Source organism: Macaca fascicularis, chromosome 1 (assembly GCF_037993035.2).
Source record: "Macaca fascicularis isolate 582-1 chromosome 1, T2T-MFA8v1.1".
Taxonomy (NCBI): Eukaryota; Metazoa; Chordata; class Mammalia; order Primates; family Cercopithecidae; genus Macaca; species Macaca fascicularis.
The window spans coordinates 148,912,870-148,932,431 of NC_088375.1; the positions used below are offsets into that span (position 1 = coordinate 148,912,870).

Here is a 19,562-nt window from a genome sequence, read left to right on the forward strand (position 1 = left end):
GACCAGCCTGGCCAACATGGTGAGACTCCATGTCTACCAAAAATACAAAAAATACAAAATAGTGTGTTGGCACACACCTGTAGTCACAGCTACTTGGGAGGCTGAGAGGCAGGAGAATCGCTGGAATCCAGGAAGCAGAGGTCGCAGTGAGCCGAGATCGTGCCACTGTACTTCAGCCTGGGTGACAGAGTGAGACTCCAAAGTTATAATTCACATAAACAAAAACAAAAAATTTGTAAGGCCTCTAATAATAAAGGAATTCTTTATTAAAAGTGCAAAAGGATTCCAATTCTGAAGAGTTTGAGAACCACTATGCTAGATTTTCTAATTAAAACTCTTAATCACCAACAGGGGACCAAGTGAACAACATAAAGGTGGCTTTGGTTCAGCACTTAATTCAGTTTCCCATTTTTAGTGCCAATATTTTTCTGTCACCCATATCCAAAATCTGCTCATTCACATGAGCAGTATGGTCATAATTATTTAATCTGCGGAGAATATTTTAGGTTTAACCTCTTTGCTACTTGAATAGTCCATGCTCCTTCTGTCTCGTGGCCTTTGCTTCTTCTGCCTGGAAAGCTCTCCTACCCCTTCTCCTAACAATTCTTATTTATTCTTTGGATATCAGTTCAAATTTTACTACCTCAGGGAAGCCTTCCCTGACCTATTCCTTCCAACCTCTTACATTTTCCAGATTTGATTAATTTCTCTAATTTCTCTCATAGTTTCATGCACTTCTCTTTCATAGCGTGTATCTCAATTAGTAATTATGATTTTTGAGATGATTTAATTATTGCCTCTCTCCTCTCTAAATTTAAGTTCCATAAGGGCAAATTTCTTTTTTGTTTACCATTTTCTCCTCAGTGTGTATCACAGTATTTGGCAGTATATATATGCAGAATGAGTCAATTATTTTCCAATATGAAAAACACATGCTGAAGCAAGGGAGAGCACATTTTACTGATTATTCCATCATTTTAAATAGTTTTTCAAACTACCAACCATGAGCTGTGAGAGATCTGTTGAAAACTGTTTCTATTATATAAGCCTTCAAGTAAAAAGATGTCTTCACAGTACAATGACTCTGAAAGAAATTAAATTGCTTGTTTCACTTACACAGATGCCGTTTCCCAGAACCATGCTTCATTGTTCTAAGATAATTTTTAAAAAATAATTACAAAAAAAAGACTTTTACTAATGATTATGCTCAGTCTTTTTCTAAAAATATATTTTATTAAATGCAAGAGGAGATTGATTTCCTTCTGTATTATTTCTTTTGGGACTCATGGTACATTTTCCAACTTCAGAAATTGTTTTTAAAACCACAGAAGTATCAGATTAAATTAATGTGGTGACTACCTCAGGACAGTAGTATTTTATTCTATTCCTTCCAAGAATGTAACTGTTAAAAATTACTACAGTTATTTATTCTTCACTTTACAGTTTATTAACTGAGAGGATCGTATTTTATTCTCTTCCATTTGAGGAACTTTGTGTGTGTGTTTTCAGGCAACAGGAACAAATAGTTTTTCATTTGAGGACTCTACACTCTGGTCCTACTTTAATTAGGAGACCTTTAGATTTGGATGAAGGTGGCATATTGTCCTTTTAGATAGCCAGGTAATATTTGCAAAATCTGTCTAAGAGTTACAGAACCCCTTCAGATAATAAGTCTGGTATACTTTACAGCAGTGCTTTCAGAATTTGCAGCCTTTACTTTGGAGCACTCAGTGTTGATCTTATTCCTAATCTCAAATGGTTTTGTTTTACACAGAAGCAAATGGATATCAATGCTGCTATTCAAGCCTTGATTGAATCAAATACTGCCCTACAGATGGAGGTAACGTATCTGGTTTTATTTATATTGGCACTGTCTCTCAATATACCAATTAAACAGAGAAGTTTTTTGGAGGCCAAAATGTGACATTATCTCAAAGATTGTATTTAAAACAGATTGAAAATGTGAAACCATTTTCAAGAATGAAGTAAGTGATTTTGGTATAGTTAAGCAGAAATATATGCGTAGGATGTTTTGTAAGGAAAACATTTAAATCAAAAATGTAATACTGTTATTTGTAAGGAATTTGGTACTAGCCAAGAAAGTAGTTAAATGAAGTTAGCCATGTTTCTTAAAATGAGATATATATATTATCACTACTCATTTATTTTATTTAAACTCTAATCATTCAATGTGTAATTTTAAAAACATAATACAGTAGACATAGCAATTCTTATGTTAGCTTGAAAACTAAACTTGCGAATGTGAACTTAACTTCTTTAAAAGATTAAGGTTAATAAAACATACACATATGCCTATGCTTAAATATAAACTGTTCTTTACATTCTACTCCCAACTTACTACACGTAACGGAAACACATTCTTCTCCTGCCTTGGCCCATGTTGGTCCTCAGGAGTTTTTTGCTTACGTAATTCTTATGATGACTTGGCAGAACTACCAGAATACTGAAGTGACTTTAATTGACCACAGTGAAGAGATATTCAAAACCCTGAACTACCTTAGCAATTTATTGCACAGCATCAAGAATCCTCTTGGCACACGAGATAACCCAGCACGAATCTGCAAAGATTTACTTAACTGTGAACAAAAAGTATCAGATGGTAAGTTCTTGGTTACCTCGAACTCTGATGTCAAATTTCATTTCATCAGTTCAGTGTGTTTGAGATTTGTAATGTGTTCACTCTAAATCATAGTTAGTTTGATAAAACTCTGGCAGAAGCCATTTTAATGTCATCAAGAATAAAATACTCTATGAGGGAGACATGCTTCTAATGTCGTCCACCCCTTGCTATGTCATTTGCTTACATTTTGTTCTTGGAATACAGCATATTCATATTAAAAATTAAGATAGATAGGCCTGACCTTTGCATTAACAGACAGTAGCACCCATCAGAACTTGGTAAGTCAAGACTACCAAAGTTAACAACATAAATAGATATATTAGAGAATCTCCTTCACCATACTCCCTAAAAGTCTAGTTTTGTTTTTAAATACAAAATGGAATTTAAAGGTCCCATTCTAGAATTGATGACCATGAAGATGGGAGTGGTTTGTCATTCTTGGAAGTTTCTCATCTCAACACAGATGCCCCAATTTCATTAGCCAGAGGTGCAAAAATGAACGTAGATTGGAACAATCAAGGCAAGGTTTTAAATCAAGAGGAGTCATCAGTTAAACAGGGGAAACCCTGTCTGCTACAAACTCTAGTTTTAACACAATGACATTTTGAAAAAAAAATTATGATTTGAAAAGTTCTGATGTGAAAAATGCTGATTTGAAAAAGCTATGTTATGTTATTCTGTGGTCATTTTAATTTTGTTTATACATACACATGTCTCACATACCTGCACTCACACACACACAAATGCGCACATACACACATGTCCAAACCATCTGCTTCCGTTCTAGAACTTCAATGAAAACAGTCATTTTGTTTATATTAATAAAACACTTAACTTCTAAAGATATTTTCTGCCCTAGATTAATATAAAAACTAAAATAATACTTACAATTGTAGCTGCCTATAATAATTCTCAGCTTGATTCTTTCCCATATTTGAGGGCATAAAAATATAATTCTGTAGAATTGAAAGGAACAAAGACATTGTAAGATATGTAAAATTAGTATGAAATATAGTTCAAAGTCCACCTTCCTTATAAGAGAAATAACTAAATGGTGTGGATTGTGCAGTATTCAAAAAATCTTTATGCCCCCAAATACTTTCATCACTAGAATATGATAAATGCTATAAGGAAAAACAAAACAGCAGGGAAGGGGGACTTGATAGGAAGTGGAGCACAAGATACAATTTTTAAATAGAATGATCAGATAAGGCATCTATGAGAATGTGACATTTGGGTGATATCAGAAGGAGGTAAGAGAGCAAGCCACAAGAAATCTAGAGAAAGCTTTCCAGGCACAAAGAATAAATGCAAAAACCCTGAGTCTTTGAGTATACCTAGCATGTTTTAGAATTAGCAAGAAAGCCAGTATGAATGGAAGAGAGTGCATATGGGGGAGAATGTTAGGAAATTTATTAGAAAGATATCAAAAAGTCAGATAATACAGGACCCTCTAGAGTACTCAGAAGTCTCTAATAAGATGGGAAGCCACTGGAAATTGCTGAGCCAAGAAGTGACATAATTTGGCTAAGATTTTTAAAATATTACTCTAGCTAATATGTTGCAAATATAGTGAGGAAGACAGGGGTAGAGGTAGAGAAACTACTGAGAAAGATATTGGCATAATCCAGGAGAGATGATGGTTGGTTGGACTAGAGTTGGTTGCCGAGGGAGTGGTAAAAAATGGTTACATTTTTCAATATGCTTTATTTTAACAAAAATCATTGTTAGCATCCTGGCTAACAGTGGAAAAGCATTCCATTATTGGAACGCTAAGCATGTGGGAGTTATTTATATCCTACTGCTTAAAGTCATCACCAAGGTCTGATTGCAAAAGTTCAAAAAAATTACAGCCTCAGGAATAAATGGATTAAGATAGAGCCAGCAGTTTTTGTTGATAGATTGGATGTGGGCTATGAGAGAAATAGAATGGCAAAGGATGACTCTAAGGTGTTTGTTTGTTTGTTTGTTTGTTTTTACCATAGAAGGGTGGGATGTTGTTAACAGGAGATGAAATTTTGGAGAAAAGATCAGGAGTAAAATTTTGGATATATTTACTTTGAGATGTCTCTTAGACATTCAAGTAAGAATGTCAAGTAGGTAGTTGGCTACTCAAGTTGAAGGTCAAGAGGGAGGTCTAAGTAAGGATAAAAATTATGAAATCATTTACATTTAATTGGTATTTAATGCCTTGAAACTGCTTAAGACTACCTACATAGTAAGTAAAGGAAGAAATGAAGTCTAAGCCGGCGCGGTGGCTCATGCCTGTAATCCCAGCATTTTGGGAGGCTGAGGTGGGCAGATCACAAGGTCAAGAGATTGAGACCATCCTGGCTAACACAGTGAAACCCCGTTTCTACTAAAACTACAGAAAAATTCGCTGGGTGTGGTAGCACGCACCTGTAGTCCCAGCTACTCAGGAGGCTGAGGCAGGTGAATCACTTGACCTGGGATGCCTAGGTTGCAGTGAACTGAGATCACACCACTGCACTCCAGCCAGGCCACAGAGTGAGAATCCATCTCAAAAAAAAGAAAAGAAAAAAAGAAATGATGTCTAAAAACTAGATCCTAGAGCTCTCTAATGTTTAAAGATCAGAAAGGTGAGGGCGAACTAGCAAAGAAAACAAAGCAGCAGCTATCACTGAGATAAGAGGAAAACTAGATTAATGTGGTGCCCTGAAAATCAAGCAAAGAAAATGTTTGCCAGAGGAGGAGGGAAGGGATTAACTGAGTCAATGTTAAGTAAAGCAAAGACTGAGAAAGACTACTGAATTTAGCAATGCAGACATCATTGAGGAGCTTCAACAAGAGCAGTTTAGAGGAATGGTAGTAGTTAAAACTTTATCAGATTTTAAGAGAAAAGGATAATGCTAGGAACTTTTCATTCCCAGTAATGAAGCAGGTAATTCATATTACCTGGCTAAATTAATTTTTGAAGTTAAAAGCATAAAATAAATAACAAACAGCAATGAACTTTCAAGCTGAAACTTTAAAGGAGACAGCAGAAAGTGAACCCAACATTTGGAGCTACTTTTGCCCCCAGTATGTTGAGAAGCTTGGTGGCTTCAGGAGGTAGGGGTCAAAAGTTAGAATCTGTGGCCCACCAAAGGTGAGGACTTAGGCTTTCAAAGGCCTGCACTCTAGTAGTAAGGATAAACTGGAAGAAAACGAACATTCATACAGACTGTAGCTTTGCTTCACATCATCTGGATAGCTCAGAAAATCCCGAACTTTGAACCTGTATTAAAATGGTTCCAAACTGCTGGAACCTCCACATACCTGTCAGAAGCAAACAAAAATCTTATATAAAAGATAACATTATCCTAGGACTCAAATTATTTCCACAGGTAATTTCAAAAATGCAGTGTCCAGCACACAATCAACGACAGCCAAACACACAAGTTGACAAAACACCATGAATGAGAACTAGTAGAAACAGCAGACAACAAAAGCAGACTCAAAAGAGAAGAAAAGAAGTAGAATTTAAATCTGAAACTATAATGAACAAGATAAGTCTTCTTTCTTTTTTTTTTTTCTTTCTTTGAGACAGAGTTTCACCCCAGTGCCTAGGCTGGAGTGCAGTGGCTTGATCTCGGCTCACTGCAACCTCCGCCTTCTGGCTTCAAGCAATTCTCCTGCCTCAGCCTCCCAAATAGCTGGGATTACAGGCGCCCACCACCGCACCTAGCTAATTTTTCTTTTTTGTGTGTTTTTGTTTTGTTTTGTTTTGTTTTGTTTGTATTTTTAGTAGAGACAGGGTTTCACCGTGTTGGCCAGACTGGTCTTAAACCCCTGACCTCGTGATCTTCCCGCCTCAGCCTCCCAAAGTGCTGGGATTACAGGCATGAGCCACCGCACCCAGCCAACTTTTGATATTTACTATAGCAGAAACCAAAACAAATTTTAAAACTATTCATGTGTCAATTGCTTTAAAATATCAACAAACCCATTATATGTTAATATATTTTTCTAAAACTTAACTGTATTTTCCAAAACAAAAAAAAATAATAAGAAGGGTGACCCAGTTTTACACTTTTGTGCATTTCTGTAATGTCTGGATTAATAGATTACAGCTAAATTCTCATATTTGTTTTAAGATAAGTCTTCTATAGGAACACAGTTTATTCACTATAATAAGAGAGAAGGCAGGCCAGGTGCCATGGCTCACGCCTGTAATCCCAACACTTTGGGAGACTGAGGTAGATGAATCACTTGAGGCCAACATTTTTTTCAATAAATTTGAGACCAGCCAGGCCAACATGGTGAAACTTCATCTCTACTAAAAATAGAAAAATTAGCCAGCCGTGGTGGAATGTGCATGTGGTCCCAGCTACCCAGGAGGCTAAGGTGGGAGGATCTCCTGAGCCTGCAGGGGGTGGAGGTTGCGGTGAGCCAAGATCTTGCCACTGCACTCCATCCTGGGCGACAGAATGAGAGAGAAATTCCTATTTCAAAAAGAGAGAGAGAGAGAGAAGGTAGAATATATGTGCACAAGCACAGACATGTGGATAGATATGATAGTGGGAGTTTATATAAGTTACATAAATTTTCTTCAGATTCCTTCAGTTGTCTCATTGAAATTGGAAGGTTATGAGTTGAGGATAAGAATGAATGAATAGGTATAAGATAGTTAACTATCTTAGTGATAGAGGGAATAAACTCTGGAAACACCATATTACTGTCTGGCAACTTTACAGACACATTTGAATTTGAAGGAGGCCCATCACAACAGTTGTGTTTTTCTCCTACCACTTTTTTTCTGTGCAGGTATAGGCACAGGTTAGGGAGAAACTTATGTAGGATTGGGGATTTATGAGACAAGTAGAGTGAAATGAGGCAGGGCAAGGGTGTTAAGGAAGTTCATAAGGACATTACTACAGTAAAGGACTGTAGATTTTTAAGCTGGGTAAGAAGGGAAGTGAACATATGATCATTAGGGGCAATGAAAAAGTGATAGTAGGTCCTCATGAAAGTGAAGAATTATTGGAGTTAGGACACGAGAGGGAATGAACTGGAAAGAGAAGAGAAATGAAATTATGGAGGAGATGCAGTTGTTGGTAATAACAAAAGGTAGGATATGGCCTTGGAAGTTAATGGTTAAAGTAAGGTACGAGGGTATGGGGAGGGTACAAGATCATTGGTGGAAAAGTAAGAGGGTTGGGGAGGATACAGTTCAGGGAACTGAAGGCCAACATGTTGAAAGCATCATCTACATGGATTTAAAATCACCAAGAATTAGGTCATAAGTAGATTTTCTGAAAGCGATAATAGGCTAAAATTATCAAAGAAAAATAGTAAATGATTACACCAGGAGGGACTAATGAGTGATAGAATGTGATTATAGTAATTTCAGTATGGAGTATTTTCAGGGAGAAAGTGGAAAGAATGGTCTGAAAGTAGCAACGAAGAGCAAGAAAGATGCCTTCCTACCTTCAGGCATAACACTGTGGAGGCTACAAGAGAAGCAGTGTCCTCAGGGAAGAGCTAGTTTTGAGTCAGAACATTTAGGCTCACAAAAGATATATCATGGTGCAGGACTTTATCTCTAACTCAGCATACCTTGAAAGAAATTATGGAGCCCTTATCAGTTCACCATTGTAGAATATAACACCTGAATTCAAAGCATTTCACCCCATATAACAATAAAAATTTGCTTGATGAAAAACCTGTTATAAAGAACTTTTTTATTATTAGCTCATATAGTAGTCAGATAGTATTTCTTGGAAGACAAGAGAAGATGAAAGAAGATATATGTTTACTCCATTAGGTAAGACTGGAAGCCCTCATCAGTTTCTGATGAAAAATTCAGCTGTACTTTCTACAAACTTTATGAAATATTCAAAATTCTGAAGATAAGGGACTAGGAATGGTGGACCTCCTTCACCCCTTTCTTCTGTATTTCAATATATCATTGGTTCTCCAGATGTGATCCTGGGCCAGAATTAGATGCTGTTGACATGCAGATTCTTAAGCCCCACGCCAGACTTAATAAATCAGCAACTGTCAAAGGTAGGGCCCAGCTATGTGTGTTTTAGTGATGGTTTGATGCACACTAAAGTTTGAACACTGCTGCAGCTGAGGACCATTTCTACCCTTTGAGCTACCAATTCAGCAAGTAAGCATATTGAGGGATTAGTAGAATAGTAGAGGGGAGAATATTTGAGGATGTTTTGGAAGCTAGAGGAAGCTCAGGATGAGCTAGAGGAATCTTTGTTATGGAATAAAAGTGGAATGAACAAAGACTTCTGCCTACTGTAGAAAAAATGACATTTGACAAAAACTGTTGAATTTTCTTGCCTTTTTAATGCAGGAAAACAGGGCTGCCTTATTCAAAAATTCCTGTCCCTTGTATTTGGAATAAGATGCTGTTTTACTATTCTCAGTCTATTAGTCTGGAATTAAGATGCTAGCCCATTGCTTTTCAATCTAAGTATTTTCTGTAGTCTGAGTTTAGGCCCAGTTTTATTCTCTTGGGCACTCAATGGAGTAAAGACTGGTAGAATTTCACTAGCTATAGGGACTTCAGTTTTTCCCACTGAATGATAAAGTGGGAAATCTGAAAGAGTACAAAAATGATAAACATTTAATTGTATGGTTTTTTTAATGAAAACAAAAATGTTTTCTTATTTTTATTTTACTTATCAGTATTATACATAAAGATATATTTTTCCTTCAAAAGATCAAAGTTGTTTCTATTATAAAACAAAATGTTCATTTGAAACACTGTAATGATGTATAACAGAAATATACAAATATACTTCATTAAGTTCAACTTTTCTATTAACTATGTAACTTTAAACAATTGACTTTTAGTTGCTGAACACATCTTATCTGTAGAGTGAAACAATCAATTCAGCAATTCTATCATTTTGATTAAAATTATGAAACACTTAAATTGATAGTTATGTGAAAAATACAGCATTTTTAGTATCAATTTTACATAATGCTTGTAGCATTCATTCATTCACTAAATGTAAGTATATCATCTTCTATGTTTTTAACAGGTAAGACTGTGATAATATGTATTTAAAGTATCATGATAATTTATAAGGATGTGGCGGGCACAGTGGCTTACGCCTGTAATCCCAACATTTTGGGAGGTCGAAGTGGGCAGATGACTTGAGGTCAGAAGTTCAAGCCCAGCCTGGCCAACATGGTGAAACCCCATCTCTACTGCAAATACAAAAATTAGCTGGGCGTGGTGGCACATTCCTGTAATCCCAGCTACTCAGGAGGTTGAGGCATGAGAATCACTTAAACCTGGGAGGTGGAGGTTACAGTAAGCCAAGATCACACCACTGCACTCCAGCCTGGGTGACAGAGTGAGACTCTCTCTCAAAAAAAAAAAAAAAAAAAAAAAGTTACAAGGATTATGGCATTTAGTAACTTTATGTTTTACTATAAATTATTAGGAAAATACTGGATTGATCCAAATCTCGGCTGTCCTTCAGATGCCATTGAGGTTTTCTGCAATTTCAGTGCTGGTGGCCAGACATGCTTACCTCCTGTCTCTGGAACAAAGGTATGTTACTGAATTTTAAAATATATGTTGTTATATTGCACAGTATCAGTGAAAAGTTATTTTTAAAATTCTATCTCTTTAAATAATTATGAATTTTAAGAATGAAAGCAAAGATTTTTCTCTATTATGTATGAGAAATAAATATGCTATTTTTAAAAACTAGTTAATCACAGTAAATCTTGACATTTTGATTGTGTCTTTTATGATTTAGCTTAGTTTGGCTTACTCTACTGATCATGTTTTTTAAATTCCTTTTAAAATTGTGCAACATATGCTATGTTTTTATGCATACACACACATTAGAAATTTCTTAAACAGCTGTAGTGTTTGTAACCAGTAATCAGTTACCTGAAGTTTTGCTGAAAATTATATTATAATCATTAAAAAAGAGAATTTTGCCACAAAATCTTGCTATTTGTGGTTATTAGGCACACAATAACCTTTCTTAAACATCCACAGAATACTACTAAAAACTTCTTTCATGAATAATTCTATAAATCAAACGTTTAGAACGAATGCATGTTAGTTTGTTAAACTAACATATAACACTGAGAGTTATAACAAATATTTATAAAACCTAAATCCTAGCTGTACCTATAACATATATTGAAACCAAAACTATGTTTCTTTATTTTTCTGATTAAACCAGCTTGATCTATGATCAAGAATTTCTCAATTGACAAAGAACTGATACATGTGCCTATTGTGTGTTTTGTTCATCATAAAAAGACAGCAGATAAAATTCAATCTCTTTAGCTGCTTCTTATTGAACTGCCCTGTCCTCCTAAAACACCTCTCTTCATTAACCAGGGCATTCCATCAATTTATCTTAATAGGCATTCACCATTATCGCCCCTGAAATAAAAGAGGGAAGGATTCTTCCATTCCTAGGGAATCATGAACCTCTAATAAAGAGCAGCATGATAGTCCTACTTCCAAAATATCCATATCATCATCCTCATTCCAATGGAAATTGGCCCAGGATTATCCAGAAGGAAAGAAGATGGGGCTGTGTGAACTGTGCAAAGGAAATAGGAGCAGTGGGGAAGCAGTACTCTAGTTCTTTCCATGACTGAATCACTTCTCCCATTTCTTCGATTCATAAACTCAACCCAAGGAAGACCAGAGAAGTGCTAGGATGAACAGTAGAGTGGGAATCAGGGACTGGGGTTCTAGTCTTTATTCCTCTATTAACCTAGGGAATAAAACTGTGATCCACCAGAGGGCCTGCTCTGTGCCAGGCACAATGCTAGGTAAATTACATTTGTCATTTTTAATCCTCATAACGACCATACCAGATTGGTGTTATACCCCACTTTACTGACAAGGAAATTAAGTCTCAGAAAGCTTAAATATTTTTTGCAAGCTTCTGACTCTGATCTGTAAAATGAAGGAATTGAATTACTTAAATTCTAACGTTCCTTATTATCTTTCCATGTGTATGCCCTTCTTTTGCTTTTCCTCTCATTTCATTTTTTTCTTTCTGTTTTTCTTTTTGTTGTTATTTTTTCTTCTACATTACCTCATAACTGATATTTTTCTAACCTTATGCTTGAACATTAGTACAAATGCCTCAGTAGGAACCATTTCTGTTCACTTACATTATGACCGTATCCCTGCTTGAATAATGCTAAAATAATAATAATAATGTCTGGAGCTATAGGAAGATCTGCCTTTCTGTTCAAGCCTGGGGAATGTGCAGTTTTCTTAACTCAGATACTGTCCTGTATTGTTCATTGTATTAGTTAACACTTGTTTATGAATTTCATTCATTCATTCAATAAATATTTATTAACGATCACTGTGTGAATGAAACTACATTAGGGGCTGGCAACACAAAGAATAGGGTTCTGTCCTTGTCCTTTAAGGCTCTCAAACTTAAAATTACTCAACCAGATTATTGTTACAACTTGTAACTCGTCTTCGGTAACTCTCACCAAAAAAATAATATCAAAGGCAGAGACAGATCTCAGATTTTTATTTAAAAAAGTATTAAAGCATTAACCAAAAGCAAATTATTACTACATTTTATATAATGTGAAAATTATCTTTATTTTATTAATATTATATGTAGTAGCCTGATGATGTGAACTGGAACCAGTCCATACAGGCTCAGGAAAGCCAACTGTTAACATTTCTTTCCATTGCCATGTTCAGTGACCTCACCTTGGTAGTCTGAATTCAGCCGTGCCTGTAATCCCAGCACTTGGGAGTGCTTCTACCATAGGAGTCAGGAAATACTATAAATCATGGCTTTTCCCCCAAGAACCCGTGGTTAAACATTTACCAGCACACCATTGACTGGCACTTCAGTTCCAAGGAAAAGAGCTTTCTGGAGGCTGCCTTTGAAGGACTTTTCCTCAGATTTTCCTGAACTGTTAAGTTTCTCAATTGCCACATGTTATAACCTGCATATTGTTTCTATGACATTAGTTGGAGTTTGGAGTGGGGAAAGTCCAGATGAACTTCCTTCATTTATTGAGTTCGGAAGCCACCCATATCATCACCATTCACTGTCTAAACACCCCAAGGTGGACAAGCACACAAACAAGTGGCCCAGGATTGCCTATTGGTTTCAAGGGATGGAATGGCCAGATTTTTAAAGTAAATACTCTACTTGAACCTAAAGTGCTTTCAGATGACTGCAAGGTAAGAAAATGGCACCTTTAGAATTGTTCAGTATAACTGACTTGAAAGTGGTAAAACCATAAAATTAGGATAATTAGAGTAAGACTTTAATTACAAACTGCAGATACAGAAGGGTAGTAAGTTTTAATGTGCCTGACTTGTAACTGCATTTTTTAGAATCAATCATTTGTTTATATCATACCTTATCAACTTGTGTCATACCAATTGGTCTTAGATTTTTGTATGCAAAACAGGTGTTAATATGTAAATTTAATTTTTATTCCCTATGTGAAATAATTATACCTGGATAGATGGATAGATAGACAGACAGATAAATGATAAATAGATAGTGTATTTGAATAAATATTTTCATGTGTTTTCACTGCTGTAATTCTACATCTCGTTATTGCATAAAAAGCAAGTTATAGAGGCAAGTAAGTTTTATTTCATTCTGTCAATCCCTGTACCTGATACCAAATATGGGTATAATTACATATTGACTGGCCCCACCAGTAAGTATTTGGTTGTAGCCTATATTTTTTCTATTAAAACTAAATAATGGGGCCAGGCGTGATGGCTCATGCCTGTAATCCTAGCACTTTGGGAGGCCTAGGCAGTCAGATCACTTGAAGTCAAGAATTCAAGACCAGCCTGGCCAACGTGGTGAAACCCAGTCTCTAGTAAAAATATAAAAATTAGCCAGGCATGGTGGCAGGTACCTGTGATCCCAGCTACTTGGGAGACTGAGGCAGGAGAATCACTTGAACCCAGGAGGCAGAAGTTGCATTGAGCCAAGATCGCACCACTGCATTCCAGCCTGGGCGACAGAGTAAGACTCTGTCTCAAAAAAAAAAAAAAAAAAAAAAAAAAATTAAATTAAATTAAATAATGGAGCTGGGTACTGTGGGGCACATCTGTAATCCCAGCACTTAGGGAGGCTGAGGTGGGTGGTTCACTTGAGGCCAAGAGTTTGAGACCAGCCTGGCCAACATAGAGAAACTCCGTCACTACTAAAAATACAAAAATTAGCCAGGCATGGTGGCACACGCCTATAATCCCAGCTACTCAGGAGGCTGAGCCGCAAGAATTGCTTGAACCTGGGAGGGAGAGGCTGCAGTGAGCCAAGATTGTGCCACCGCACTCCAGCCTGGGCAACAGAGCGAGACTCCGTCTCAAAAAAAAATAAGACTTAATGAGTGAATCTAATGGTATTTTGTTATCATACCAAGCTCATGACTTTAGACAAGTAATTTATTTTCAATGAGCTTCAATTGCCTTAACTTTAAAATAAAATTTATAGCTTAATCTCTAAAGTTCCTTCAAAATTTAAAATTTCTATCATGATAATTCTGTGAATAAGTGAATTAGCTCCTAAACAACAGCTCCACAAAACTCATCAATTGTGTTTCTCTGTTGTTTCTGGTTGAATCTTAATCATCGGACATTTTATGATATGTTTTTGTTCCATAGAATTTATTAGAAACAGAAGAGCATATACTAATAAGAGAAACAGAAAGCCATGGAAGGAAGAGAAGAAAGAGGGAAACTGTATAAATAGAGAGCTACAGAATGGGGGAGAAAAAAGAAACCTAGAAGATGATTGCACATAATTATAAGTTTAATTATTTCTGACTGAGGTGATTCTGTTTATTTGCTACCTAAAATGCAGAGGTTGAAATAGCTCGTTCCCTTTTATCAAAGAAAAATATCCATCCTGAAGAATCAGTCCCAAATAAAGGAATACAGAACAGATGGTTATTACTCGTGTTAGGAATATTGCAGTCTTTTAATTCATATCTGGTCCAATGATTCACAGAGAGTTGAAGCAGAAGCCTGGCCTTAGCCTCTGGAAGTGAAAAATTAGAACACACAATGCCATCCTAAAGAAAGGAATAAACCCAAGTTTTCAATTAATAGTAGTAATTTTACCATTTATTGAGCATTGTTCTAGGCACTTTCCATTCATTATCTCTAATCCTTAAAACAAGTTCACATTATCTGTGAAAGGCGTTGTCTACTGAAAGTGACTGCTAATGAAATGCATATGAAAGCATTTTGTTCTTATTTTACAGATTCAAGATGGCAGCTGGCATAAGGCAACATTTCTTTTTCACACCCAGGAACCTAATCAACTTCCAGTGATTGAAGTACAAAAACTTCCTCATCTCAAAACTGAACGAAAGTATTACATTGAAAGCAGTTCTGTATGCTTTCTGTAAAGTCTCTGAATTAGTTCTGAATTCAGGCTGTTGGCCAGGTAATTGCTGCAGAGGGAGAAATGAGACAGAAAGATACTGTCATTATGAAATGCATGTAATAAAGCATTGGCTAAATCGTAAAGAATCTCAGGAAGAACAGACTTCCTCCTAAGAAGGAGAAAAGGCATTTTTAAAGGACTATGATTGATAAAGTATTTAATTCTTTTAAAAATTATATTGATCTCAGCTTTTTTAGAGAATTCCCTAGAACTAAAAATGTATAAATATGGAATTCTTCAGGGTATCTTTTATTTTTGACTGACTGCATAGTACCCATTAGACAGCTGGAGATGCAGAGCACTATGGAGCAATACTGGCTAATGCTTCCAAATGTGCACTGCTTCTGTCTAAAAATTACAAGCCACAGTCTAATATGCCTTATTTTCCAAAACACTAAGCTGTATTCAGGTCCCTGATGGGCATATACATCTTAGCCGGTGATACACTACCTCTTACGTGTTGCCTCTTTGTGTTGCTTGGTGCTCTTTTGAAAACAAGGTGCTTATGGCTTTCATAGACTATTTCCTTTTTCATCTTTACCACTCTTTAAAAGTGTATGTACTGGTTACATCAAGATATGTTTTGGTTGTTAGTACTTATTTTAAATTGTTTGGTCACACACTTAATAACACGTAAAACTATTTATGTGAAGTCCTTGTTTTATTTTAAAATTCTCTTTGTGTATATGGAATCAAAGCCAGCACATTGTAACCTGTGCTTGTACACAAAAGAATTGGGAGATTTCTTTGTTTTTATTTTTTAAATTGTTGTAAAAATTATTATAGGCCAGCTACATCTAGTAGTAGGTTTGGGGTAGAGATTGGGGGTTGTGCCATACTGTTTTTAAAGTTCACGATCATCTGGAATGATACTTTGTATATATATATTTTGTAAAGTTTTAATTCAGCAAATTTTTTTAAATTGCTGCTGTTTTAAATTATAAAAACTTTATATTTCTGCTTTGTAGAAATTAAATGTTTTTGTAGTATTCATTGATTTTCTTTCACTGTATTTAAATCTAGTGTTAGTACTTAAAAAAATTTAATTTACCAGTCTTTAAAGCAACATCCAGGAAAAAAAAGTCTTTTCCCATTTAAAATAGGCTCAGCCAGTTCAATGTCTCCTTGTTATCAGAGAAATGTTAGTTCAATATTGAAAGAAAAATATTATACCTCTTGGTATCTAGAAAAGCTTGTTCATCCATTATAAATATATCTTTAGCCACAGCAAACCACACTTAACCTATCTATAATAAAAATGTGCTTTAAATCATTTTGGGTGGTATTTGTTTTTCCTCTTTTGTTGCAATATGCTTTTATTATTTATAATAGCCCATCTGGCATAGCCTTTCTGTGTTATGTATATCCATATTGTTAAGAAGTATCTTTTATATACCTGCAAAAAGATTATAGGACCTATTTCCATGACAAAAATAAACTGTCACATATATGATCAAATGACTTTCAACAAGTGTGCCAATACCATTCAATGGAGAAAGGACAGTCTTTTCAACAAATGGTTCTGGGAAAACTGGATAGCCACATGCCACAGAATGATGTTGAACCCTTACCTTATATTACATACAAAAAGTAACTGAAAATGGGAGCAAATATCTAAACAAAAGAGCTAAAACTATAAAACTCTTAGAAGAACACATAGGAGAAAATCCTTCATGACATTGGATTTGGCAGTGATTTCTTGGAATGACACCGAAAGCACAGTCAACAAGAGAGAAAAATAGATAAATTGAACTCTCTGAATATTAAAAATTCTCTGTGCATCAAAGAACACTATGAAGAAAATGAAGAGGCAGCCCAAGGAATATGATAAAATATTTGCAAACCATATATCTGACAAGGGATTAATATCCAGAGTATATAAAGAACTCCAGTGACTCGACAGTAGAAGAACCAGCAACCCAGTTTAAAGAATGGGCAAAGGACTTGAATAAACATTTCTCCAAAGATATAGAAATGGCCAATGAATAAAAAGATTCTGGCTGGGCACAGTGGTTCATGCCTGTAATCCCAACACTTTGGGAGGTTGAGGTGTGAGGATTGCTTGAGTCCAGCAGTTCAAGACCAGCCTGGGAAACATAGACATGATCTCTACAAAAAAATTTTCTAAAAATTAGCCAGGAGTGGTGGCACACATTTGTAGTCCTAACTATTTAGGAGGCTGAAGCAGGAGCATCACTTGAGCCCAGGAAGTTGAAGTTGTGGTGAGCCATGATCACACCACTGCATTCTAGCCTGGGTGACAGAGTGAGACCCTGTCTCAAAAAAAAAAAAGGAAAGAGAAGAGAAAATGCCCCCAAATCAATAGTCGTTGGGTAAATGCAAATCAAAACCACCAGGAGGTACCAATTCTGTGGTATAATGCAAAACTATATTTGCATTATCTCTGGTTCCTGGCACAGGGTTCCTAAGACTCTTGGAATTTTCTAAGTGAAAGGAGTGTCTTTTGTTATTTATAATGAACTCTTTTCAATAACACCTGAGTTTATGTTAATAAGGTTTTTTTAGAGTGGGGCCCCTAATGAGCCTCAGGATGGAGCTGGTCCCCAGAAAGACCAAGTAATTAGAGGATTGAGACTTTCAATCCCACCTACTGACCCCTGGGAAGAGGGGAGGGCAGGCCCTGGAGATGGAGCTCTGTAAAAATTCTTGAACAGTGAGATTTATAGAGTTTTCTGTTTGGTGAACACATTAACTTGCTGGGAAGGTGATATGCCCAGTAGGGCATGGGAGCTCTGCACTATACTCCCCGTACTTTGCCCTGTGCATCTCTTTCAATGGGCTGTTCATAAGTTATAATAAACTAGTAAACACAAGTACTAGTAATAATAAACTAGTAAACATGAATAAAGTGTTTCCCTGAGTTCTGTAAGCCATTCTAGCAAACTGTTGAACATGAGGGCGGCGTCATGGGAACCTACCACTTGTAGTTCATTGGTCAGAATTACAGATGGCCTCGGACTTGCAATTGGCATCTGAAGTGGGTACTGAACCCATTTATCTGTGGAATCTGATGCTAATTTCAGGCAGTGTCAGAATTGAGTTTAATTGTTGGACATCCAAATTGGTGTCTGAAGAACTGGAGAACTGGTTGTTAGTTTTGGAAAGCACCCCAGAACTTTACATCCATTAGATGGCTATTTTTAAAATAAAAGGAAAATAACAAGTGTTCTCAAAGATGAGGAAAATTGAAAGCCCTGTGCATAGCTGGTGGGAATGTAAAATGGTACAACAATTGCACAGAATAGTTTGGTGGTTAAATAACGTTTTAAAAAGTTGTGTGTGTGAGTGTATCTGTGTATATGTATATATCTATGTATGTATAAAGCTATATATACATCTAGGTATATACCCAAAACAATTGAAAGCAGCGATTCAAATAAATATTTGTATATCAATGTTTATGGGAAGCATTATTACAATAGCCAAAAGGGATAAAAAACTGAAATGTCGATAAATAGATGAACAGATAAACAAAATGTGGTATATACATACAATAGAATGTTATTCAGCCTTCGAAAGGAATGAAATTCTGTTATATGTTACAACATGGATGAACCTTGAAAATATTATGCTAAGTGAAATAAGCCAGACACAAAAGGACAAATAGTGTATGATTCCACTTATATGAGGTACCAAGAATAGACAAATTCATACAGACAAAAAGTATAATAGAGGTTACCAGAGGCCAGAGGAAGTGGGAATGAGATGGGAACTATCCTTTTTTTAATGAGTGCAGAGTTTTTGTTTGGAATGACAATGTTTTGGAGATAGACAGTGATGATGGTTGCATAACAATGTTAATGTACTTATTGCTACTGAATAATATGCTTTAAAATGATTAAAACAGTCAATTTTATGTTATGCATATTTTACCACAATTTAAAAAAATAAGGCCTTGGCAAAGATGTCTGTTTTTTCATTTGAAAAAGATAAAAATGGTTTTAAAATGAGCACAAAGGTTGAGTGTAAACTAAAGAAACCATATCCTACAATCTAGTTTCAGTCTACATGCTATACATTCTCTTCCAAAAAAATAATAATAACTCAGTTTGGACTTACATGATTTTTCTAGAGATCATTTAAGAAACATATAGAGGACAGAAATGCCTTGCTTTATGTTTTAAGTGTGTTCCTAAAATATCAAATTTAAAGCAAATTTCAATCAACTTAATCATAGGCAGTATAGTAGTTAGGAGTGCTCTGAGAATTCACTGTGTGATTTGGGGTGTATCATTGTAGGTTCATTGTCTCAGTTTCTTCTCTGTAAAATAGGGATAATAAAAATGCTTATCTCATTTGGTTGTTGAGTGGATTCAAAAATGGAGAAATGCTTAAAACAGTGTCTGGCACAAAGTAATCACCATAAACATTAGTTGTTGCTATTTATTGCCATCATCATCATCATCATCGTTAAAGATTTAATAGTTCTATGGTCATTATCACCAAAGAAGTTTGTGCTAAATCCCTTAATAAAATTATTCATCTTCTTTAAA

General features: G+C 35.7%; 1 protein-coding gene across 4 annotated transcripts in view; it reads left to right on the top strand.

Annotated features, from left to right (window-relative positions):
- COL24A1 (collagen type XXIV alpha 1 chain) overlaps positions 1-19,562 on the top strand; it is a 400,532-nt gene extending 380,970 nt beyond the window's left edge. For 2 of the 4 annotated variants that reach the window (XM_015433402.4, XM_005542833.5), the window contains 5 exons: positions 1,775-1,840; positions 2,452-2,620; positions 10,054-10,163; positions 12,597-12,812; positions 14,864-19,562. In XM_015433402.4, coding sequence (XP_015288888.3) covers positions 1,775-1,840; positions 2,452-2,620; positions 10,054-10,163; positions 12,597-12,812; positions 14,864-15,010 — 708 coding nt within the window. In that variant the 3' untranslated portion in view covers positions 15,011-19,562. Of the gene's footprint in view, positions 1-1,774; positions 1,841-2,451; positions 2,621-5,988; positions 6,157-10,053; positions 10,164-12,596; positions 12,813-14,863 lie in introns of those variants that run through there. The other 2 variants (XM_065519318.2, XM_065519320.2) reach the window with 2 other exon arrangements.